The 26,664-nt window shown below is 47.3% G+C and overlaps 1 protein-coding gene across 2 annotated transcripts in view; it reads right to left on the bottom strand.

Moving 5' to 3' along the window:
* The window catches only part of dnajc4 (DnaJ (Hsp40) homolog, subfamily C, member 4), a 274,705-nt gene extending 259,099 nt beyond the window's left edge, over nucleotides 1-15,606 (bottom strand). Inside the window, exons 1-2 of one of the 2 annotated variants that reach the window (XM_072245531.1) lie at nucleotides 15,502-15,606; nucleotides 353-475 (exon numbers count right to left, since the gene is read on the bottom strand). In XM_072245531.1, the coding sequence (XP_072101632.1) occupies nucleotides 353-438 (86 nt within the window). In that variant the 5' untranslated portion in view covers nucleotides 439-475; nucleotides 15,502-15,606. Of the gene's footprint in view, nucleotides 1-352; nucleotides 476-15,465 lie in introns of both variants that reach the window. The other variant, XM_072245532.1, reaches the window with a different exon arrangement.
* Between the last annotated feature and the right edge of the window lie 11,058 nt (nucleotides 15,607-26,664).

Genomic DNA, 26,664 nt, shown 5'->3' on the forward strand with positions numbered 1-26,664 from the left:
TCGGTCTCTGGCGTTCCTTTGGGCTCATCAGATGCATTGGGGGGCAGGAGGGGAGCTTGTTACATGGGCAACAGCTTGCTCGCCATATCGCATTGCCTGGTTTTGCATATCTAGACAGCTATGATACTACATCCATGGTTGACCCTGACTGACAGAGGCCCTGCCTCTTTGTTTTATGTGCTGTATGTGACAATATGTACTCTGCCTTACACCTTGATCCCAGAGGAAAGTTGTCTCGCTTAGCCATGTCTACGTGTAAGGCTGAGTGACAATGAACTTGAACCAGAAACCCATACCCCTTTGCTCATGCAAGCCCCTGCGAGTGTGATGAAGCCTTTTGACCATTACGTACCTGTGCAACGCAGTGGAGAACCTCCGGGAGGACACTCTGCACCTTTGGCAACACTTGCAGGCTAACATCTGGGCACCCAGCAGCATCTCCCAGAGTTTTAACCCCAAGAGATCTTCTCTCAACCTGGCAAATAAAAGTAACATTTAGTAAATAGAACAAGAGCAGTATAGCCCTCCCCTCGGTCCTCCATTGGCGCATTACCTTTGATATTTTTCTTATCAAATCTCTGGAGCGATATTTGAATCTATAACTTGTTGAAGTTCGCTCGTTACGCACCATGAAGTATGACATGGGCGATCATGGTCTTTCCATGACCATGACTGTTCTTGGCAATTTCTTCTGCCAAAGTGGTTTGCCATTGCCTTCTGGGCCAGTGTCAAGAAAATACAGAAAATCTGCGGATACTGGAAATTCAAGCAACACACACAAAACGCTGGAGGAACTCAGCAGGCCAGGCAGCATCTGTGGAAAAGAGCAGACGGTCAACGTTTCGGGCCGAGACCCTTCATCAGGACTTCATGAAGGGTCTCTGCCCGAAACGTCGACTGTGTACTCTTTTTCATAGATGCTGCCTGGCCTGCTGAGTTCCTTCAGCATTTTGTGTGTTCAGTGCCCTTACAAGATGGGTGACTGCAGCCATTATCAATACCCTCTAGAGGTTGTCTGCCTGGCGTCATAACCAGGATTTGCGATATGCACCGGCTGCTCCCATGGCTTCACAGGAGGCAATTCTCTTTCATCAACTTCAGTGAGAATTGATGCACATCTTCAATCCACCAAGAATTTTCTGAATCAAATACAGCAGCCACTCTAACCATGACTGCAGTCTAATAGTAAGACAAATATTGTTCAAAATTAATTAAAAATAAAAATAACCACCGCTCCATCCGCCACAAGCAGGACTTCCCAGTGGCCAAACATTTTAATTACAATTCCCATTCTGACATGTCGTCCTCTTGCTCCAAAATGAGGTCACCTTATATTCCATCTGAGCACCCTCCAACCTGATGGTACGAACATCAATTTCTCCTTCCGGTAACCAAAATCCCACCCACCCCTTCTCTATTCTCCCATCTGACCTTTTCCCTCTTCTCAGCTGTTTATTAGTTCCCCCTGGGTTCTCTCCCCCTTCCCCTTCTCCTCTGGTCCACTCTCCTCTCCGATCAGATCCCTTCCTCTCCAGCCTTTGACCTTTCCCACCCACCTGGCTTCACCCATCACCATCCAGCTAGCCTCCTTCTCCTCCCCGCTTTTATTCTGGCATGTCCCCCCACCCTTCCTTCTCAGTCCTGAAGAAGAGTCTCGGCCCGAAACGTCCACTGCTTGTTTCACTCTTACGGATGCTGCCTGGCCTGCTAAGCTCCTGCAGCATTTTGTGTGTGTGTTACTCGGTACTTAGAAATAATGTAGCATTAATTAAAAATATCTTAAGAAGCAGAAGAGGAAGACAGGAAAGTTGACAGAGGTGTACAAGATGAGAAGGGGCATCGAACAAATGGACAGCCAGTGCCTTTTTCCCAACGGGGAAGCGGCTCAGACAAGAGTCAAAATTTTAAGGTGATTGAAGGGAAGTACAGGAGGGGATGTTAGAGGTAATTTCTTTACACAGAACGCCCTGCCAGGGATGGAGACAGGGGCATTTAAGAGATTCTTAGATAGGCTCATGATTGAGAGAAAATGGAGAGCAACGTGGGCGGGAAGGGTTAGATTGATTTTAAAGTTAAAAGGGTCAGCACAACTCTGTGGGCCGAAGGGCCTGTACTGTGCTGTAGTGTTCTATTTTCTGAAGGTTGTGATTATTCAGCACTGATTTTTTTTTCTCTCCTTTAACATTCCAGACACTCTGGGCCAGGTTGCTTTACCTTAAGCCGCTAAACGATCCGCTGAAGGAACTCAGCAGGTCGGGCAGCATCTGTGGGGCAAGAGGAACTGTCGATGTCTCGGTTTGAAACCCTGTGACGAGGTCTCCGTCCCGAAAACATTGACCATCCCTCTCCAAAGGAGCCACCATCAAGGGGAACGGGCACACAGGGGGAGGGGAAGGTTTTGGCAAGGGAAGGGAGTCGGACGGTTGGTTGGGAAGGGAGTCGGAGGGTCGGTTGGGAAGGGAGTCGGAGGGTTGGTTGGAGTAATGCCACTCTAGGCCTTGAATGAGGAAGGTTCATTGCCCAGGAGTGAACGATCGAGATAAACAGTCTACTTCTGACAGACAGGATGAGAGAAAGAGAAAGGCATTTTAACTTTGGCCAGTATAGTTCAAGTTTACCCCCAACTGCAGCTGTGGGCTTTGCATCAAGTCTCACAACGGGCTTGTGTCGAGCACAGGAAACTGCCTTTTCTTAATGAAGCTATATTGAACCGCTAATGACTTCCGTTTGGAAAGGATTAATATTTTTTAAATGTTGTACTGCTGCTCTGCAAGCTGACAGGATAGCCAATGCACAACGTCATCGGGACTGTAGGCCCCATTCACCCTGCCAGACCCACAGCCAAGGTTGCCATGGAAGCTTGCAATAAAATGCGCATACCTCGTGTAAGTAGGCCAGCGCAGTCGTGCAGTAACTAGGGCTTCTGCCTCAGAGTTTCAGGGGCATGGGACCTCAAGCGATAACTGGGTAGACTGTGAGGTCAAGAGTCCATCTTATCGTCCAAGAGGCTGGGAACGGTGTGACAGAAGCTGCCCTTGAGCCCAGAGGTACGTGTGCTCGGGTTTTTGTACCTTCTGCTCAATGAGAGAGGAGGTAAGGAGAGAGTATGTCCAGGGTGGGTCAAGACCTCGATTATCCTGACTGCTTTACTGAGGTGAGAAGTGTAGACAGAGTCTGTGGAGGGGAGAGTGGTTTCTGCGCTATACATTGAATGAGATTGTATATGATGGAAATGCATGGATAACGAATGGAAGGGAAGGAATCTGGCACTAATTATTCATTATAACAAATGACATTCCCTTTCATACATTATAGTGTAAACAAGAGAGAGTCCACAGCAACACACACAAAATGCTGGAGGAACTCAGCAGTTCAGGCAGCGTCTCTAGAAATGAATAGATAGTCGACGTTTTGAGCCCAGAACCTTTGTCAGGACTGAGAAGGAAGGGGGAAGATGCCAGAATAAGGAGGTGTTGGGAGCGGAAGGGGATAGCTGGAAGGTGAGAGGTGAAGCCAGGTGGACGGGAGAGGTCAAGGGCTGGAGAGGAAGGAATCTGATCGGAGAGGAGAGTGGACCAGAGGAGAAAGGGAAGGAGGAAGGGACCTGGGGGGAAGTAAGAGGCAGGTGAGAAGAGTGGGACATAGAGGAAGCTGGAATTTGTCTATCGGAAAGAGAAATCAATATTCATGCCATCAGGTTGGAGGCTACCCAGAAGGAATGCAAGGTCACTAGACGCAACACTATTAGAGAGTAGCCTAGAATAGTGCGTGTGATTTATCCACAAAGCTTAGATGCAAAAATACTTCTCAACTTTGTAAACATGATAATCAAGTTTCTTATCAGTTTAAAAAAAGAAGATCTGCTAGTATTAAACTCGGCAAAGCTAGGAGCCTTTGAGTGCCTCGGAGAATACCACCTGTCACACAGGAACGCTACGTGACAGAAGTCAGCCCTGTAAATCAAAAGGGGAAGGAGCCTCATAGCAGAGCGAAAGTGAACGTGCAAGGTCAACGGGCTGTGAATCGTTGCAGAACAAAGGGCTTCACAGATTGTGCATTCATTGGTATTCAAGTTCTGCGATTCAAAAGACAAAAATATGATCTCAAGTAACCATTAGGGAGTATCAGAAAGTGCGTTAGCAACTCAAAAGACTTTGTAATCAATGCACGCTTACAGAGCAGCTGCTTCTGCATTTAAACAAGATAGAAATTTCATTCACTAGATTTGGGTTTACCCTCAGCCGCCACCGTATTAAAAACATCCGCTCGTTAATGCAAATGTCTAATCAGGCAAACACGTGGCAGCAACTCAATGCATAAAAGCATGCAAGCATGGTCAAGAGGTTCAGTTGGTGTTCAGACCAATCAGAATGGGGAGAAAATGTGATCCAAGTGACTTTGACCCCGGGATGATTGTTGGTGCCAGACAGGGTGGTTTAAGTATCTCAGAAACTGCTGATCCCCGGGATTTCCACGCACAGCGGTCTCTGGAGTTTACAGAGAACAAAGCGAGAAACAAAGATCCAGTGAGCGGCAGATCTGTGGGCAAAAATGCCTTGTTAATGGGAGAGGTCAGAGGTGAACAGCCAGACTGGTTCAAGCTGACAGGAAGGCAACAGTAAACTCAGATAACCACAGTGGTGAGCAGAAGGGCATCTCTGAACACACAACCTGTCGAACCCTGAAGTGGACGGCCTACAGCAGCAGAAGACCACGAACATATTCTCAATGGCCACTTTGTTAGGTACAGAGGAAAGTACCAAATAAAGTGAACACTGATTGTATTTATCAGATAAACATTGAAACAAACAGCAAAATACATCATTTGCACCAACAAACAACAAACTCTAGGATGCTGGTTAAATATGAAAAAGATTTGTCACATGTACATCGAAACATATAGTCAAACAGGTCACAAACATGAGAGAATCTGCAGATGCTGGAAATCCAGAGCAATGCATACAGAATGCTGGAGGAACTCAGCAGGTCAGGCAGCATTTTTGGAAAAGAGTAAACAGTCGACGTTTCGGGCCAAGACCCTTCATCAGGGCTGTCCAAAACATCGACTGTTTACAATTTTCCATATTTGCCACTTGACCTGGTGAGTTCCTCCGGCATTTTGCGTGCGTGTTGCAAGTCAAGTATGTTGTTTGTATCAAGTCAAATCAGCAAGGGTGTGCTGGGGGCAGCCCGCAAGTGTCGCCACGGACTCCGGTGCCAACATCGCATGCCCACGATGCTCAGCAGGACAACACAGAGCACAACATGGGGCAAAGCATCAATATCCAAACGTGCCCCACCCAGGCAGGTACACAGTCCTCTAACCCCTGCACAGGCCGTCTCCTTCGGCCTCTGGCTTCACTTGCTTCTTCCTGTGACGGGTACGCCGCCACGCCCCAGTGTCACCACAGCACGCCCACGACTCACGGACCCCAGCCCGCACGTCTTTGGAATGTGGGAGGAAAAACCAGAGCGCCCATGGTCACGAGGAGCACGTGCAAAATCCTCGCAGGCAGCATCAGGAATTGAACGCCCATCATTAGATCGACAGAACAAGAGTATGACGGGACCCCTCGGCAGCATTGTGGTCAGGGCAGCGCTGCACAGTACCGGTGACCCAGGTTCAATTCCCACCGCTGCCTGTAACGAGCTTGTGCGTGCTCCTCATGACCACCGTGTGGTTAAGTGCCTTGCTAAAGGACACAGCACGCTGCCTCGGCTGGGGATCGAACTCACAACCTTCAGATCGCTAGTCCAATGCCTTAACCACTTGGCCACGAGCCCAAACGTGGTTAATTGATCTTTGTAAACTGTCCCATGATCAGGCTGGGGTTAAATCAGGGGGGGGATTGCTGGGTGGTGCGGCTCAAAAGGCTGGAGGGCCTATTCCACGCTGTATCTTAATAAAAATAAATAAATTGGTCGCAAGCGCAGTAAGGTAATTTCTGCGCCAACCGCTACACTACACAAACCGGGGTCAGAACCGCCTCCGTCAATCAGCTCTGAAAACTGTCCACACCCAGCGCCCTCTCGGCTCGGAACAGAGGTCACCAGCCTTAAACACGAACACTGCCCCTCTCCCCACCTGCGCCGCCCGAGCTCATTAGTGTTTGTGGCGTTTTGCGTACATCCCTGCAACCGATTTCATTCACGTAATTTGTATCAGATGACCACCCTCAGCGCATTTGGTGTCTTCATTGAAGGAGATTGTTGTAACCACATCGACTTCCATTTTATATGGTAAATTTAATACAGCCAGACATCCCATAAGACCTAGGAGCAGAATTAGGCCACTCGGCCCATCACGTCTGCTCCGCCATTCCATCATGGCCGATTTATTTTGAGGCAGTGCGGAGTGGGCCCTCCCAGTGCTTCGAGCCACGCCACCCAGCAACCCCCCCCCCCCCGTTTAGTCCCAGTGACTAATTAACCTATCAACCGGTATGTCTTCGAACTGTTGGATGAAACTGGAGGAATTCCACACGGTCATGGGTTTGAACAGACAAACTCCTCGCAGGCAGTGGCGGGAATTGTCCCGGTCACCGGTACTGGGAAGTTCTGTGCTGACCACCGCGCTATCGCGCCGCCCCCAATTTTCCAGTAATTGATTCGTAAGGGTGTCAAAGATTGTGGGGAGAAGGCAGGAGAACGGGGTCGAGACGGGAAATAGATCAGCCATGATGAAACGGCATAGCAAACACGATGGGCTGAATGGCCTGATTCTGCTCTTATGGGACGAGCTAAGTTGACATTTGGTCAGCATAAACAAGGTGGGTTGTTTCCGTGCTATACTTCTCTAGGTAGGTAGCAGAGAACGCTGTGACAAAACAAAGCCTCTCGAACCAGGGAAGTGTCAGGGGATAAACAATAATCTGTCCCAAAATACATCGGCCAGAGAGTTCCTCTCAACCCCATTCTTCTGCCTTCTACCTGTAACCTTTGGCACCCTGACCAATCAAGAACCTATCAAACTCTGCTTTAAATATACCCAGCGACTTGGCCTCCACAGCCGTCTGTGGCAATGAATTCCACAGATTCACCACTCTCTGGTTGAAAGAAATTCCTCCTCATCTCTGCTCTAAAGGGACGTCCCATTCTGAGGCTGTCCCCTCTGGTTCTAGACTCTCTCGCTACTGGAAACAACCTCTACACGTCCACTCTAATCTTGGCCTTTCAAATGATCAGTAGGTGCCAATGAAATCCACCCCACCCCACCATTCTTCTCAACCTGAAGTACTTCCCGAGGTATCATCGACCAAAAACACGACAGAAACTGAAGTAGGTGACTAAATACAAAAAGGTAGAGTTAAGGAGTGACTTGAGGAGAAACAGAGGTCAGAATTCCTGAGCTTGGGGCAGAGGTACCCAAAGGCATGGCTAGCAATGGTGCACGGATTGCATCTGAAGACCTTCAAGAGGCCAGAATTTTGAGGGGCGCAGAGTTCTTGGAGGACTGTCAACTTGAGGGAGGTTTCAGAGAAGGGCAGGGGATGAGAATTTTAAAACTGAGCTTACTTACCCGAGAGCCACGTAGGGCAACCTGAAAAGGGGTTCGGAGTGAATGGGACTTGGTGCGAGCTAGAAAACGGGTTTGTATGACCTTTGCGTGTTCAGAGAGCAGAATGGAGGAAAGCTGGCCCAGGGGGTGTTGGAATAGGCAAGTGCGGAGAAGATGAAGGAAAAGTGAAGTCATGTCATCTTCCATATGTGAAATCAGGCAGCAGATGATGGGGTTACAAAAATTGCTGGGCTCAAGGGTTTGACAATAAGGGAATCTATGCTAGGGGATAGACTTTGTTTCGTGAATGACTAGAGTGCAAACACATGGGATTCTGCAGATTCTGGAAATCCACAGCCTGGATGTTAGGTGCCATGTTGTATAATGAGGGCGATCACGGCCTTTCCATGACCACAAATGCTCTGGGCAAATTTTTCTACAGAAATGGTTTGCCATTGCCTTTTTCTTGGCCAGTGTCTTCACAAGACGGGTGAGCCCCAGCCATTGTCAATACTCTTCGGAGATTGTCTGCCTGGTGTCAGTGGTCGCATAACCAGGACTTGTGATCTGCACCGGCTGCTCATATGACCATCCACCATCTGCTCCCACAGCTTCTCATGACCCTGATCGAGGGGGGGCTAAGCAGATGCTACACCTTGCCCAAGGGTGACCCGCAGGCTAGTGGAGGGGAGGAGCGCCTTACACCTCCTTTGATAGAGATGTATCTCCACCCTGCCAGGCCAAAGTAACACACACAAAATGCAGGAGGAACTCAGCAGGTCAGGCAGCATCTAAGGAGAGGAACAAAGAGCCTACGTTTCAGAGTCCCAGCCCGAAACATCGACTGTTTATTCCTCTCCATAGATGCTGCCTGACCTGCTGAGATCCTCCGGCGTTTTGAGACTAAATTGAGCCTTTGCGATATTGAACTGGAATAAATTTCTGCCGATCCAGGGCTGGGCGTTGGCGAATTTACAAGCAGCGGCAGGGTGAACAGAAGCCAGTAGTGGTGAGGAAGAAAGTTATCATCATATGCCTGGCAAATGAATCAGAATCAGGTTTAATATCACCAGCATATGTCGCGAGATTTGTCTTTGCAGCAGCAGTACAATGAAATACATAATAATAGGAAAAAAAATGTGAATAACAGTAAATATATACAGTGGCTTGAAAAAATATTCAGCCCCCAACCCCTCACATAAATCAGTATTACAACCAGGGATTTTGATCAACTTAACTGAGAATTTTTACTTGTGGCTCACATGTGCCTCTTTTCACAGTAGAGCCCAAGAAACAGGGAAAATTGTAAAGCATGAAAAACTAAATATTCAAAAACTGAAATGTCAGCAGCTCAAAATTATTCATCCCCCTTTGCTCAGAACTTAGTTGGACCATCTCTTGCAGCTATTAGAGCCAGTAGTATTTTTGGGTGAGTCTCTACTAGCTTTCACAACGTGATGGAGCAAGATTTGCCCATTCCTCCTTGCAAAATTGCTCAAGTTGTGCCAGGTCAGTTGGGGAGCGACGGTGGACAGCAATATTGAGGTCTTGCCAGAGATGTTCGATCGGGTTCAGCTCAGGCCTCTGACTGGGCCACTCAAGGACATTGATTTTCTTCTTTTGATGGCTGCTCTGGCAATATTCTTTTGGTCATTATTCTACTGAAAGACAAACTTCCTCCCCAGTCGAAGCTTTCTGGAGGAGACTAGCAGGTTTCTATCAAGGACCCCTCTGTATTTAGCAGCATTCATCTCCCCATCAATCCTGACCAGATTTCCAGTCCCTGCTACTGAAAAGCATCCCCAGAGCACAATGCCACCTCCACCATACTTTACAGCAGGAAGTTACCTGGTTGATGTACGGAATTAGACTGTTGTTGTGGATAAGTCGACGTCTGAGCAACAAAGTCCATCATTACACTGGACAGCAAAGATTTTGCTTCCTGAATACTTTTGGGTGTAGCTTATGGTTTTTAGGCTGCAGATCATGAAAATCGCCATGAAATTTCCCTATCATGCACCATTTTTTTAAAAAATCACCTACATCTGTCATTTCAATTCATAATTCAAGTCAGAGTAACAGGTGCCAAGATTAAGGAAGGCATTTTTGTTGGTCCACAAATCAAACAGGTCATCAATGACAGGCAATTCGAAGAGCGTCTAGTGGGACCAGAGAAAAACGTATGGAAGGCAATTTTGATAATTTGATAATTTTCTTAGCAGCTACAGAGCACCAAACTACGTGCAGCTAGTTGACAACATGCTTCAAGCATACAAAGCCATGAAGTGTAACATGTCACTCAAGATTCATTTTCCACCTTCCCACTTAGATGTCTTCCCTGGAAAACTTGGTGCTGCCAGTGACGAACATGGTGAAAGGTTTCACCAGTACATTGTGGTCATGGAGAAACTGGAATCCATCAGAGCTGGCTGATTATTGTTGGGCACTTAAAAGAGAAGCCTCAGACACCAAGTGCAAATGAAAATCAACAACAAGACATCCGTAGCTGAGTTGAACTATTGCAAAGCATCAGCACTAATGATGCAATTGAACATATTATATTCAATTATTTATTGTTTCTTTAAATTCCTATGTGATACAGGTAGTCTGAAATTATATTGCTGTTCAGCTTCAAGTGGTCTATCTTAAACAAAAAGGAAAGTTCTGAGGAAGCAATACTTCTGAAAAGTTTGTTGTCAAGAGCTATTTTATATCCTAGCTGGAGGACAACGCACCAAAGACTTCTCTTAACCCTGTCGCTGTTTCCAAATCATTAAATTTCCAGCCCTGGATCTCATCTTGAGGTTAGCTGACCTAAATAATACCACAGTTCATGTTTGTTTTTGCTCTGAAGGTCTTTCAAGTTTCCTGAGCTAAAATCACAGGTAGATAGGGTCGTAAAGAAAGCTTTGGGCGCAATGGCCTTCATAAATCAAAGTATTGAGTACAGGAGTTGGGATGTTATGTTGAAGTTGTACAAGACGTTGGTGAGCACTAATTTGGAAATTCTGTGCCGTTTTGGTCACCTTCTGAAGATTGAAAAAGTACAGAGAAAAATTACAAGTTTGTTGGAGGACCTGAGCTATAAGGACAGACTTTATTCCTTGGAACGCAGAAGATTGAGAGAAGATTTGATAGAGGTATACAAAATTATGAGGGATATAGATAGGGGAGATGCAAGCAGGCTTTTCCCCACTAAGGTTGGGTGGGACTACTGCCAGAGGTCATGGGTTAAGGGTGAAAGGCGAGAATTTTAAGGGGAACATGAGGGGAAACTTCTTCACTCAGAAGGTGGTGAGAGTGTGGAACGAGCTGCCAGCGCAAGTGGTGCATGCGAGCTTGATTTCAGTGTCTAAGAGAAGTTTGGATAGGTACATGCATGGTAGGGGTATGGAGGGCGATGGTCCGGGTGCAGGCCGATGGGAGTAGGCAGCCTAAGTGGTTTCAGTATGGACTAGATGGGCCGAAGGGCCTGTTTCTGTACTGTACTTCACTATGACTCATCCCATTTACTTTTCGTGATTATCTTCCTCAGAACTGAGATTATCCTACTGCCACGGGTCTTAACTCTGATTTACGATGAGAAATTACATTTTGAACTTTTTGTTTCGGTGGGGGAGGGTTATCAGGCTGGCGGTGTCAAGTCTGTGATATTTAACTTCGTAGACTTTGTATTTTGATGGAGTAGCCACTATGACTGATAACCGGCAGTCCGAGTCACTGTTATGAAATTCAAGACTTCTGTCAATATTCAGGGAGGGTGCTTCAGATAAAAGCAACTATACAACACAAATACCGATATCAGGATGCTGTTTATTGACCAGAGCTCACCATTTAACACCATCATAACTACAGTTCTGATTGAAAATCTCAGAACCTAGGCCTTGTACCTCCTCTGTGCAGCTGGATCCTCAACTTCCTAACCAAAGACCACAGTCTATGCAGATTGGAAACAACATCTCTACCTTGCTGTCAGTCGTCACTGGCGCACCTCAGGGGTGTGTGCTTAGCCCACTGCTCTACTCTCTCTACACCACCCTCGACTGTGTGGCTAGGCTCAGCCCAAATGCCGTCGATAAATTTGTTGACGATGCAACCATTGTTGGCAGAAACTCAGAAGGCGATGAGAGGGCGTACAGAAGCAAGATATACCAGCTAGTTGTATGTTGTCACAGCAACAACTTTACACTCAGTGTCAGCAAGACCAAGAACTGATTGTGGACTTCAGGAAGGTTAAGATGAGAGAACACACACCAGTCCTCACAGAGGGCTCAGAAGTGGAGAGAGTGAGCAATTTCAGGTTCCTGTGTGTCAATATCTCCAAGGACCTAACCTTGTCTCACCATGTCCATGCAGCTATAAAGAAGGCAAGACAGTGGCCATATTTCATCAGGAGTCTGGTATGTCACCTAAAATTTCTACCCATGTACCTTAGAGAGCATTCTGACTGGCTGTATCGCCGTCTGGTATGGGGTGGGGGGAGGAGGCTACTGCACAGAATCGAAGTAAACTGCAGAGAGTAGTAGCTCCATCATGGGTACCAGCCTCTGTCGTATCCAAGACATCTTCAAGGAGCGATGCCTCAGAAAGGCGGCGTCCATCATTACAGACCCCCGTCACCCAGGACATGCCCTCTTCTCATTGCTACCATCAGGAAGGAGGTACAGGAGCCTGAAGGCACACACTCAACGATACAGGAACAGCTTCTTCCCCTCTGCCATCCGATTTGTGAATGGACATTGAACCCATGAACACCACCTCAATACTTTTTATTTCTATTTTTGCATTACTTATTTAATTCAACTATTTTATATACACACACACACACACGCACACACATATTTACTGTAATTCACAAGTTTTTTTTCCTCTTGATTATCATGTACTGCAGCCACAAAGTTAACAAATTTCACGACGTATGCCGGTGATATTAAACCTGACTCTGATACTGAAACTACGTCCTCTCAGTTCCCCTCCCCTGGGAGAAAGGCTGCGTGTATTCTCCCTGTCTACGCAAGCCTTCGTGATACACAGTGACAGCAAACACTGTTATTTCCCCTGTCCTGCCCGCGGACGGCTCCCCACGCGGCTCTGCCTTGGGCAGGGCTCCACGATGAGTTGAGGGAGTGAGCGTTAGAAGATTTAACGGCCCAGTTGAGTCGCGGGCGCGTCACGTATGAGACCTGTCTTGTCCGCACAACCGTGGGACGCCACGGTGGGGTACAGCGGACAACACCACTGCTTCAAGAGGGGTCCAGTTCTGGTCCCCTCACTATAGGAAGGATGTGGAAGCATTGGAAAGGGTACAGAGGAGATTTACCAGGATGCTGTCTGGTTTAGAGAGCATGTATTATGATCAGAGATTAAGGGAGCTAAGGCTTTACTCTTTGGAGAGAAGGAGGATGAGAGGAGACACGACAGAGGTGTACAAGATAATAAGAGGAATAGATAGAGTGGATAGCCAGCGCCTCTTCCCCAGGGCACCACTGCTCAATACAAGAGGACATGGCTTTAAGGTAAGGGGTGGGAAGTTCAAGGGGGATATTAGAGGAAGGTTTTTTAATCAGAGAATGGTTGGTGCGTGGAATGCACTGCCTGAGTCAGTGGTGGAGGCAGATACACTAGTGAAGTTTAAGAGACTACTAGACAGGTATATGGAGGAATTTAAGGTGGGGGGGTTATATGGGAGGCAGGGTTTGAGGGTCAGCACAACATTGTGGGCCGAAGGGCCTGTACTGTGCTGTACTATTCTATGTTCTATGTTCAGGTCCTCGGAGAGGCAGGCTCAATTCCGACGCCGGGTGCAGTTCATGTGGGGTTTGTCCTTTCTCCCTGTGATCCTGTGGGTTCCCTCCCCCCACCCAGGTGATCTAGTTTCCTTCTACGTCCCAATGACGTGCACCGTATCTTGCCATGAAAACCCTGTGGACCCTATGGTCCATGAGGTCACGAAGAGTCGGACTCGACCTAACGACTGAACAACTACAACAGTGTGTAGGGAAGGGGTAGAATTAGAGGGGATGTGGGGAGAACAGGTCTTTTCTAAAGAAAGTGCCGCTAATCAACGCACACAAGAGGCTGGAGGCACTCAGCAGGTCGGGCAGCATCTGTGGAAAAAAAACAGTCAACATTTCGGGCTGAGACCCTTCTTCAGGAAGGGGAGAAGATTCCAGAATAAAAAGGTGGGGGAGAAGGGAAGGATAGCTGGACGGTGACGGGTGAAGCCAGGTGGGTGGGAAAGGTCAAGGGCTGGAGAAGGAAGAATCTGATAGGAAAGGAAAGTGGCAGGTTCCCAAGAAGGATATGTGGCTGTGGTAGCACGTCTGGGTGGGAACGTGGTGAAAGAGTCGGAGGGCAGCAGAGATCACAGAGGGGGAAGCAGTGAGAGAGGGTTTCACTGAACTCTCGAAGAGAAGATTTAAACTTCTTCAGTGCGGGCATCCCACGAAGAGACCGCCGTGGAGTAGTATCACAAACATGCGAAAGTCTGCAGACGCTGGAAAGCCAAAGCAACACGCACAAAATGCTGGAGGATCCCAGCAGGCCCAGGCTGCATCTATGGAAATGAGTAAACAGTCAACGTTCCGGGCCGAGACCCTTCACCAGGAGGAAGGAAGGTTCCAGAATAAAAAGGTGAGCGGAGGGGGAAGGAGGCTAGCTGGAGGGTGACAGATGTAAAGAGGTGGGTGGGAAAGGTCAAGGGCTGGAGAAAAAGAGATTCCGTTAGGAGAAGAGACTGACCCAATGACTCCCCTGTGTGGGCATGCTCTGTTGGTGCCAGAATGTGACACTCACGCACTGCCCCGGCATATCCTCAGATTATGTCAATTGTTAATGCAAATGACACACTTCACGGTATCGATATACATGTGATTAATAAATTAATATAATCGAATCTCAACTGTCAGATAAACAGGTTATCAGATTAGTTTCCACAAAATGCCTGCCTCAGACACCCAAGCAACAGTACACATACTCCAAAAACAATTCTTCAGCCGGCAAACTCCCAAATATATCAGCAACAAACAGTCTGATGGGAAGCCAACAGGTCAAGCAGCATCTATGAGGGAGTGGGGAGAATTTTTACCTTACACCGAGTTTAGAAAAATAGAGGGCTATGGTAATTTTTAAAGTAAGTACATGTTCGGCACAGCATTGTGGGCTGAAGGGACTGTATTGTGCTGTAGGTTTTCTATGTCAAACCTGGCTGGAGAGTGGAGAGAGAATAAGACAGGAGCCCAAAGTGATTGATAGACTTGGTGGGGGGGGGGGGGTGAAAGATGACGAACTGCCGGTCAGGGAGAACCTGGCAGGGGTGGTGTCGGATGACAGCGGCAGGTGGACGATGGATAGAAACAAGAGAAAAGAGAGAAGCAGGCGGCAGAAAGTAGGGGAAGGGGAGGTGAAGGTCAAGACAGCTGCTGGAGGGTTGTCAGGGGAAAAGAAAGGCCCTCAGAGCCACAATCTAATCAGTCATGAGGATTATGATGGGAACCATTATGGGAGAGGTGAATGGCAGATGGAACTAGAAGGGGGTACAAGAGTGTGCCCCCATTTCCCATTCACACAAAAGGGTTTAATAAACAATAAGTTGGAATGGGGGCAGCGTAATCATCAAAATAGTGTCAGAGGTAGCCTCTGTAACTAGGGGAATGGGATGGCTCTGAGGCCTAATGGGCCCAAGAGTGAAGGTATGAAGTACGAATGCCCCAGGTGCTGTGTAAATGCAAGTCCGCCATTGACTGGAGAGTCAGCCCTGCTCTGGGCCTCAGGATGTTGAGTGTCAGGGCCCGGACAGGTAAAGTCAAATAGGCCCTGTGACTCTTTAAATGTCACCTATGTGAGAGCGAGTCTGGACCGCAGCCCCGACTACAACCGGAAGTAACACACTCAGAAACGGCACCTTTAAGGTGCGTTTAACGTCGCCCCGATTGGGGTGGGTAAGGGGAACAACGCCTCCCACTCACGGTGCGCGGTGGATGTCAGTCCAAACAGTTGCCCACCTCTGCTCGGCGCCTTTAAAGCGGTTGTCATGAAAACAGCTGCCGGGGTCGCCCCACCTCCCCCCTCCCCTTTTACCCCGACTTCCTTGACAGCGACCCCGGGCCGCGCATGTCCGGCCCCGCCTCCTGTGACGTCAGGCCGGGCGCGGGATGGTGGTGGGGGGGCGGGAACGGCCGCCGGGAGCCGCGTGCGCGCGCGTCCCATTCGGCGCGAGCGGCGCGGCTGTCCGCTGTCAGGGAGGCCGGCGATGAGGGCGGGAAGGGGGCGTGTGGGCATTGGGACAAGTTCTAAACTTCGCCATTCGAAGTAACCATATATAACCTTCACTCGACCCTGGAACATCTGGACAACAAAGATGTATACAGCAGGATGCTCTTCAGAATCACCACCGGCATGTGACATGAAATTTGTTAACTCAGCAGCACTTCAATGCAATACATAATCTAGAAAAAAATGATAATAAGTAAATCTTATTCAGTGTACTTATACAGTATATGTAAATTGAATAGATTAAAAATCATGTAAAAGACAGAAATACTATTTATTTTTAAAAAGTGAAGTAGTGTTCATGGGTTCAATGTCCATTTAGGAATCAAATGGCAGAGGGGAAGAAACTGTTCCTGAATCACTGAGTGAGTGCCTTCAGGCTTCTGTATCTCCTTCCTGATGGTAACAGTGAGAAAAGGGCATGGCCTGGGTGCTGGAGGTCCTTAATAATGGTCGCTGCCTTTCTGAGACACCACTCCTTGAAGATGTCCTGGGTACTTTGCAGGCTAGTACCCAAGATGGAGCCGACTAGATTTACAACCCTCTGCAGCTTCTTTCGGTCCTGTGCAGTAGACAAACCCCCCCCCCCCCCCATACCAGACAGTGATGCAGCCTGTCAGAATGCTCTCCACGGTACATCTATAGAAGTTTTTGAGTATATTTGTTGTCATACCAAATCTCTTCAAACTCCTAATGAAGTATAGTCGCTGTCTTGCCTTCTTTATAACTACATCAATATATTGAGACCAGGTTAGGTCCTCCAAGATCTTGACACCCAGGAACTTGAAACTGCTCGTCGACTGCAGCTCAGCATTCAGTACCATCATCCCCTCAAAACTCTTCAGTAAGCTCCTAGTCCTTGTCTTCAGTACCTCCTTGTGGAATTGGACCCTCGATTGCAGACCCTAGTTAGCTTGGACTGGCAACAACATCTCCTCCACGATCTCTATCAACACAGGCTGTGTGCTTAGCCCCCCTACTCTACTCACTTTACCCTTACGACTGTGTGGCGAAACACAGCTCCAATGCCATGTTCAAGTTTGCCAATGATGCCACTGTTGTTGGCCGGATCAAAGGTGATAAGGAATCAGTATACAGGAGGGGAGATTGAAAATTTTGGCTGAGCGGTGAATTAGCTGCAACCTCTCACTCAAGCACGAGATGAAGGGTCTCGGCCCGAAACGTCCTCCGTTTACTCTTTTCCGGAGAAGCCGCCTGGCCTGCTGAGTTCCTCCAGCATTCTGCATGTATTATAGTCTCATGCAATGTCAGCAGGACCAAGGAGCTGATTATTGACCTCAGGAGAAGAAAACCAGAGGCCCATGAGCTAGTCCTCATCAGAGGTGGAGAGGGTCAGCAACTTTAAATTCCTCATTGTTATTATTTGGGAGGATCTATTCTGGGTTTCCTATGGGTGCGCTCCGGTTTCCTCCCACAGCCCAAAGACGTAGCGGTTGGTACGTAATGGGTCATTATAAATTGTCCTGAGATTAAGTTAGGATTAAATCGGGTGCTTGCTGGGTGGCTTGGTTGACTCCACGCTGTATCTCAATAAATGAAAAGATGTTGGGGGGAGGGGGAGAAAAGTACTAACATTGTTATAAATGCAACCTCTCAAACGAGATCTTGAACCAAGGTTGCATCTGCTGGGCATTCCCACCACCGAAAAAGGTTATCTGGGTAGTCACGTTGCTCTTTGTGCCACTTGCTGTACTGTGTTTCCTGATTATAGCTGGATCTACTGCTTTGTATCTCTGCTGCTATGGCATACTCTGAGGCCAGGAATGATGCTACAAGCATACAAGGCAAATACACAAAACCAGTGTGTGACATGAATGAAAATGACATTCCTGTCCCTTGTGCAGCGGGCATCAAGGAGAAGGGAGGAACTACGCTCAGCTGCCCTTTTATCAGGTGCACCTGCTGGTTAATGCAAATATCTAATCAGCCAATCATGTGGCGGCAACTCAAGCATACAGACATGGTCAAGAGGTTCTGCTGTTGTTCGGACCAAACATCGGCATGGGGTAGAAATGGGGGTGGGGGGGTTCTTTTCATTTTGTGGCTGTCTGCAAGGAGACAAATCTCAAGGCTGTACAATGATAATATACTTTGAACTTTGAATGATTGTTGGCACCAGATGGGGTGGTTTGAGTATCTCAGAAACTGCTCATCTCCTGGGATTTTCACCTACACAGCCTCTAGAGTTTACAGAGAATGGTGCGAGAAGTTTAAAAAAAATCCAGTGAGCAGCAGCTCTGTGGGTGGAAAGGCCTTGTTAATGAGAGAGGTCAGAGGAGATTGAGAAAACTGGTTCAAGCTGACAGGAAAGTGACAGTAACTCAGATAACCATGTGTTACAACAATGGTGTGTGGAAGAACATCTTGAACCTTGAAGTGGACGGGCTACAGCAGCAGAAGACCACGAACATACACCCAGTGGCCACTTTATTAGATACAGGAGGTGCCTAACAGGTAGAAGCATGTAACGTTAATTGAAATAACATCCCTGCTCCATTAATGGAAAGAAACTCACACTGATGTTCTGGAAAAAGGAGGAAACTCCATCACTCAGACAATGGCCGGCTGCATTAATAGATACTCTGCATCTAGGAAGGATAAGATACGTTATCAAGGACAGACACTAGGAATTTGAAAAAATCTGGCAACCATTACTGTTGTATTTAGAAGAGACCGACAGCTGAACTAAGTATGGGGGGGGGGGGCGGTAGGACCTAAACAGCACATACGGGAGGGGTGAGGGGAGGGTAGGGCTGGGAAGGGGAAATGAGACAGGGTGGTAGGGTTCTCTTTGCTTTTTGCTTGTTTATATTCATTTGACTTTCATTATGTTGTTTTAAAAAAGGAAAAAGAAGCATTGTACTTTAGGACGTTGTGGGCTGTGGTTGAGCTGATGTTGCTTCACAGTAAAAACATTTGAAAACTTTAAAAAAAAACATCCCTGCTCTACAGGCTCAGGAAGATGTGTGGCAAGGTCGAGCAGCAGAGACAGACTTGAGAACTTGGATCACTTGGGTGACACGGTGGCATAGTAGTCAGCACAACAGTTTACAGTACAGGAGACCCAGGTTCAGTTCCCGACCACTGCATGTAAGGAGTTTATACGTTCTTCCCATGACTGCATGGGTTTTCACTGGGCGCTCCAATTTCCTCCCACAGTCCACAGACACATCAATTGGAAGGTTGATTCGTCATAGTTAATTGTCCCGTGATTAGGCTGCGGCGAAATTAAGGGTTACTGGGTGCCGTGGCTCGAAGGGCTGGAATAGCCGTGCTATACGTCAATTTTTTAAAAAACTATGATGCAGAGAAGAGTAGAAGAAAGGAGAGGTTTGAAGAGGAAATATCGCTTGAGCACAAGCACTAGGATGAAGAAGATGGGCCAAATAACCTACTCTGTGTGCTAAATTCTGCTTGGCTCCCTTCCCCCGCCCTTTCTTTGAAAGATGATCAGTTGGGATATTGTCTGATATGGTGTGGGACTTTTTTTTTAACCAGAATTGAAAGGCATTCCTCTGGCATCAAGTCAAGTTGCATTTTCCCTGAACAGATAACCGAGTTTCAATAGGGGGTGAATTCAGATCTCGGCAAAAAAAATGTGGATCAACAGGTCGATCTGGACTCGTGGGCAGCGCAGACGAAATGCCGCAGCCCCATCCCCCCCGTCCCCGTGAGGACTCTGGTGAGGCCGCCGCCACGCCCGCAGCCGAATGCCGATAGAGATCAGTGGTGCTCCAGTGAAAACAAAAGCAGCCACCAGGCAGGCGGGGGGCATAACCCAAACAGTCGGCAGTTCCCTGCTAGCCGGGCTTCAGAAAGGGACAAAGTGATGGAATAAATGGATGAGCAGGGCGAGCCGATTATGAGTGTACGGGGCAGTGCTGAAGAGCTGAAGGAAAAGAACTTCTACAGATGCCACCAGTCAGAACTTTGGTTGCATCAAAGTTCAAAGTAAATTTATTATCAAAGTACATACATGTCACCATATACAACCCTGAGATTCATTTTTTTTTTGCGGGCAAACTCAACAAATCCTTAATATAATAATAACCATCGTGGAATCAATGAGAGACCGCAGAAACCAGTATGCAAAAGACAACAAAACTGTGCAAACACAAAAAGAAAGAAATAATAATAACAATAAATAAATAAGCAGAGGGTAGCGGTTAGCACGAGGCTTTACGGTACCAGCGACCTGGGCTCTATTCCCGCCACTGCCTGTAAGGAGTTTGTGTGTTCTCACCCGTGGCCGTGTGGGTTTCCTCCGGGTGCTCCGGTTTCCTCCCACAGTCCAATGATGTACCAGATGGTAGGTTAATTGTCCCGTGATTAGGCTAGGGTTAAATCAGGGGGTGGTTCTGTGTAGTTTTTGTATTGTTTCATGTAGCACCATGGTCCTGAAAAACGTTGCCTTATTTTTTACTGTGTACTGTACCAGCAGATATGGTCAAAATGACAATAAAAGGTGACGACTTGACTTGCTGGGCGGTGCGGCTCGAAAGGCCGGAAGGGCCTACTTCTCACGGTATTTCAATGAATGAGTAAGTAAGTAAACATAAAAACTGACTGTAAAAGCTTTTATAGATATGTGAAAAGAAAAAGATTGGTTAAGACAAATATAGGTCCCTTACAGTCAGAAACAGGTGAATTGATCATGGGGAACAAAGACATGGCAGACCAATTGAATAACTACAATAATCTTCCGAAAATAGTAGGGGACCAAGGGTCTGGTGAGATGGAGGAACTGAGGGAAAGTGGTGTTAGGTAAATTGAAGAGATTAAAGGCAGATAAATCCCCAGGGCCAGATGGTCTGCATCCCAGAGTGCTTAAGGAAGTAGCCCAAGAAATAGTGGATGCATTAGTGATAATTTTTCAAAACTCTTTAGATTCTGGATTAGTTCCTGAGGATTGGAGGGTGGCTAATGTAACCCCGCTTTTTAAAAGAGTGAGAGAGAAACCGGGGAATTATAGACCGGTTAACCTGACATCGGTGGTGGGGAAAATGCTAGAGTCAGTTATCAAAGATGTGATAACAGCACATTTGGAAAGTGGTGAAATCATCGGACAAAGTCAGCATGGATTTGTGAAAGGAAAATCATGTCTGACGAATCTTATAGAATTTTTTGAGGATGTAACTAGTAGAGTGGATAGGGGAGAACCAGTGGATGTGGTATATTTGGATTTTCAAAAGACTTTTGACAAGGTCCCAAACAGGAGATTAGTGTGCAAACTTAAAGCACATGGTATTGATGTGGATAGAGAATTGGTTGGCAGACAGGAAGCAAAGAGTGGGAATAAATGGGACCTTTTCAGAATGGCAGGCAGTGACTAGTGGGGTACCACAAGGCTCAGTGCTGGGACCCCAGTTGTTTACAATATATATTAATGACTTAGACGAGGGAATTAAATGCAGCATCTCCAAGTTTGCGGATGACACGAAGCTGGGCAGCAGTGTTAGCTGTGAGGAGGATGCAAGGTGACTTGGATAGGTTAGGTGAGTGGGCAAATTCATGGCAGACGCAATTTAATGTGGATAAATGTGAGGTTATCCACTTTGGTGGCAAGAACAGGAAAACAGATTATTATCTGAATGGTGGCCAATTAGGAAAAGGGGAGGTGCAATGAGACCTGGGTGTCATTGTACACCAGTCATTGAAAGTGGGCATGCAGGTACAGCAGGTGGTGAAAAAGGTGAATGGTATGCTGACATTCATAGCAAGAGGATTCGAGTACAGGAGCAGGGAGGTTCTACTGCAGTTGTACAAGGCCTTGGTGAGACCACACCTGGAGTATTGTGTGCAGTTTTGGTCCCCTAATCTGAGGAAAGACATTCTTGCCATAGAGGGAGTACAAAGAAGGTTCACCAAATTGATCCCTGGGATGGCAGGACTTTCATGTGATGGAAGACTGGATCGACTAGGCTTATACTCGCTGGAATTTAGAAGATTGAGGGGGGGATCTTATTGAAACATATAAAATTCTAAAGGGATTGGACAGGCTAACTGCAGGAAGATTGTTCGCAATGTTGGGGAAGTCCAGAACGAGGGCTCACAGTTTAAGGATAAAGGGGAAGCCTTTTAGGACCAAGATGAGGAAAAACTTCTTCACACAGAGAGTGGTGAATCTGTGGAATTCTCTGCCACAGGAAACAGTTGAGGCCAGTTCATTGGCTATATTTAAGAGGGAGTTAGATATGGCCCTTGTGGCTGAAGGGATCAGGGGGTATGGAGAGAAGGCAGGTACAGGGTTCTGAGTTGGATGATCAGCCATGATCATACTAAATGGCGGTGCAGGCTCAAAGGGCCGAATGGCCTACTCCTGCACCTATTTTCTGTGTTTCTATGTAAACAGCAAGGACATGAGATGAAGAGCCCTTGAAAGTGAGTCCACGGGTTGTGGGTACAGTTCAGTGATGGGCAAGTGAAGTTATCCCTATTGATTCAAGACCCTGATGGTTGAGGGGGTAATAACTGTTCCTGAACCTGGTGGTGTGAGCCCTGAGGCTCCTGCACCTTCTTCCCTGATGGCATCAGTGAGAAGAGAGCGTGATCGGGGAGGTGGGGGGGGGGGTCCCTGATGATGGATGCAGCTTTCCTGCGACGGCGCTTCGTGTGGACATGCATGGTCCGGTACAGCAATTCCAACTCATGGGAGCACGAGGGGCTGCAGGGAGTGGTGGGCACAGCCCGACCTGTCACCGATTCAACCCTCCCCACCGCTTGAAGTGATTACAGGAGGACTTGCCTCCAGAAGGTGGCATTTGTCGTGAAGAATCCCCACCATCTGGTCTTGCCTTGATGAAAGGTCTCGGCCAGAAACATCGACTCTTTAATCCTCTCTATAGATGCCCCCTGACCTGCTGAGTTCCTCCAGCATTTTGTGCGTGTTGCTCTGGATTCCCAGCATCTGAAGAATCCCTTGTGTCCAGGTGCAGAAACAGCTGCTTTCCGACAACCATCAGGTTCTTGAGCCGACCTGCACAAGCCTAATCCTATCTCAGAAATGGAAACACTGCACAAACACGAGAAAGTCTGCAGGTGCTGGAGATCCAAAGCAACACACACACACACACACACACACACACACACACACACACACAAAATGCTGGAGGAACTCCGCAGGTGAGGCAGCATCTATGGAAAAGAGTAAACAGTAGATGTTTAGGGCCGAGGTCCTTCTTCAGGACTGGAAAGGAAGGGGAAAAGTCTACTGCAGACCACCTCTATCACAACTGTGAACTTGTCTCTAGTTGTGTCTTTTTTTATGCACTAAGGCCTTGTTTGTGTCTTTTTTCACTAAAGTCTTGTTTTTGCACAGTCTTTTTCTTCCTCTCTCTTTTCACTCTCTTGTATAATTTATGTCTAATTTATATTCTGTGTTGTCTATATGTACGTGCTTCTGATGCTGCTGCTGGCAAGTTTTTCATTGTACCTGTGTCTCACTGTAATTGCGCGTGGGGACAATAAACTCCACTTGTTTTGAGGCAGGCTTTGTTCCATCCCCCTGCGAGGACCTTCTGAGCCAGGCTTGGTTTCATCTCCCTGTGAGGACCTTCTGAGCCAGGCTTGGTTTCATCTCCCTGTGAGGACCTTTTGAGCAAGGCTTGGTTTCATTTCCCTGTGAGGACCTTCTGAGCCAGGCTTGGTTTCATCTCCCTGTGAGGACCTTCTGAGCCAGGCTTGGTTTCATCTCCCTGTGAGGACCTTTTGAGCGAGGCTTGGTTTCATCTCCCTGTGAGGACCTTTTGAGCCAGGCTTGGTTTCATCTCCCTGTGAGGACCTTTTGAGCGAGGCTTGGTTTCATCTCCCTGTGAGGACCTTTTGAGCCAGGCTTGGTTTCATTTCCCTGTGAGGAGCTTCTGCTCCTGACCCTGCTTTCCTCAGAAGCTTTTTCTACTGAGAGTGATTGCAACTTCCAAGTTTAAGGTAGTTTATTATCAAAGAACATACAGTACCATATACGAGGGGTGATTGATAAGTTTATGGCCTAAAGTAGAAGAAGATGAGTTACTAACTTCAAACTTTCTGCATTTTCATTCAAAGAGTTGAACTGTATGTAAGGAGAGCTGTATAACTCAATTCCTTCTGCCTTAGGCCACAAACTTATCAATTACCCCTGCTGTGGACCACCTGGAGGTCCAAGACACTCTCGTTACGTGCATGTGCAGTTCAACTCTTTGAGTGATAATGCAGAAAGTTTGAAGTTAATAAGTCATCTCCTTCTACCTTAGGCCCCGAGCTTATCAAGCACCCCTGCTGTGGACCACTTCTACAAAGAAGGGATCCGTATGCTCCACGACCGCTGGACTAAGTGTGTACATGTAGGAGGGGACTATGTTGAAAAATAAATGTGCTAGGTTTTCTAAAATTAACTCCGTCTACCTTAGGCCATGAACTTATCAATTGCCTCTCGTATGTCTTATGAGGATAGGTTGGATTTCTTAAGGTGGAAATGGCTAATACTGCACTGTGTAAAAGTCTTAGGCACACAAATTTTTGCACAATACTTTAGTAGTTTTATGTATTGCACTGTACTGCTGCCGCAAAAAAAACCCCAACAAATTTCATGACATATGTAAGTGACGATAAACCTGATTCTGATCTGGGTCTCTATTGTGGGCTGAGAGTGGAAAGAGGACAGGGAGAGGAGAATCGTGGTTGGGAAAAGGGGAAGGGAGAGGGGATGGAGCAGGAAGCACCAGAGAGACATTCTGTATTGATGAATAGACCAATTGTTTGGAATCAAATGACCCTGCCTGGTGCCTCAGGGCTGGGTGTGTCTGCACCCACACCCACCCTTGCCCCTGGCATTCCTTCTCTGCCACTGTCCCACGCGATTCCCGTGGCGTTCCACCCTCACTATTCCCAACGTACTTTGTTCCCGCAGGTTTACAAACTGGCTCTCATTGACAAATACAGTACTGTGCAAAAGTCTTAGGCACCTTAAGTCCTATGTGCCTGGGATTTATGCACAATATTGTACTACCCGGAGATTCTGCTTCTGGCTGGCTTTCACAGTAGATCATAGGAAATCAAAAGAATCAGTGAAAAACTACACACAAAGACGGACAAACAGCCAATGTGCAAGAGAAGATAAACTGCGCAATCAGTTCATTAATGAATAAACAGACAGACATTGAGAACATGAGTGGTCGAGTCCTTGAAGGTGAGTTTGGAAGCTGTGGAATCAGTTCGGTGTTGACGTGAGGGAAATTATCCACACTGGATCAGGAGCCTGATGATTGAAAGGTAATAACTGCTCCCGAACTTAGTGGTGTGGACCTGAGGCTCCTGTACCTCCTTCCCAAAGGCAGCAGCGAGAAGAGAGCACGGCCTGGATAGTGGGCAGCCCTGATGGTGGATGCTGCTTTCTAGTGGCAGTGCTTCTTGGGGTGGAGGGTTATTGTCGTCACGGGTGGCAGGTACCCTTCAATTGCTGCACCCGACCGGCCATTTCATGCGCACATGTCTCATGAGGCAAACAGAATATTTGCCTCATGAGACATGAGACTATGACCACAGGAGAGTCATAGCTGAGTCCGCTTTTCAACAGGGTTTGCAAGTTGGCAAGGAGTGAATGGAATCCTGATCACTTTCCCTTCTTTGACATGTAGATGGTCTGAATACTAAGTTTACATAAGATTCAGCAGGATATGGATCAGTTGGAGATATGGGAAGGGAAATGGCATATGCAGTTTAATTTGGACAAGTGGGAGGTGTTACTCTTTGGTGGGCTTAAATATAAAAATATATAAGACTCTTAAGAGCATTAATGTACAGGGGAGCAAGTCCATAGCTCCCTGGTAAAGGGTGGTAAAGACAGCAAACGGCATGCTTGCTTCATCAGTTGGGGCATGGCGTGTAAATGTCAGGAGGTCACGTTGCAGCAGAAATTGGACCTGATTATTGATTTCAAGAGGAGGAAACCAGCGGTCCATGAGCCAGTACTCATTGCATGATCAGAGGTGGAGAGGGTCAGCAACTTTAAGTTCCTCAATCTTATCATTATGGACTCAGCACATAAGTACAATTACGAAGAAAGCTTGACAGCACCTCTACATCCTTAGGACTTTGCAAAGATATCAAAAACTTTCACAAACTTCTGTAGATGTCTAGTGGAAAATACTGGCCGCATCACAGCCTGATATGAAAACACCAATGCCCTTGAATGGAAGATCCTACAAACAATTGTGGATACGGCCCAGTCCATTACAGGTAAAACCCTCCCCACCATTGATAGCATCTACACGAAGCGTAGTCGCAGGAAAGCAGCATCCACCATCAGGGACCCCCACCACCCAGGTCATGCTCTCTTCTCACTGCTGCCATCAGGAAGAAGGTGCAGGAGCCTCAGGACCCACAACACCAGGTTCAGGGACAGTTATTACCCCTCAGACATCAGGCTCTTGAACCAATGGGGATAATTTCACTCAACTTCAGTTGCCCCATCATTGAAATATTCCCACAACCTATGGACTCACTTTCAAGGACTCTCCATCTCATAGAGGATTGTCGAAGACTGCAGAGAGACATTGATAGGTTGCAGAAGTGGGCTGAGAAGTGGCAGATGGAGTTCAACCCGGAGAAGTGTGAGGTGGTACACTTTGGAAGGACAAACTCCAAGGCAGAGTACAAAGTAAATGGTAGGATACCTGGTAATGTGGAGGAGCAGAGGGATCTGGGGGTACATGTCCACAGATCCCTGAAAGTTGCCTCATAGGTAGATAGGGTAGTTAAGAAAGCTTATGGGGTGTTAGCTTTCATAAATGGAGGGATAGAGTTTGAGAGTCGCGACGTAATGATGCAGCTCTATAAAACTCTGGTTAGGCCACACTTGGCATACTGTGTCCAGTTCTGGTCGCCTCATTATAGGA

Source organism: Mobula birostris, chromosome 28, assembly GCF_030028105.1.
Source record: "Mobula birostris isolate sMobBir1 chromosome 28, sMobBir1.hap1, whole genome shotgun sequence".
NCBI lineage: Eukaryota > Metazoa > Chordata > Chondrichthyes > Myliobatiformes > Myliobatidae > Mobula > Mobula birostris.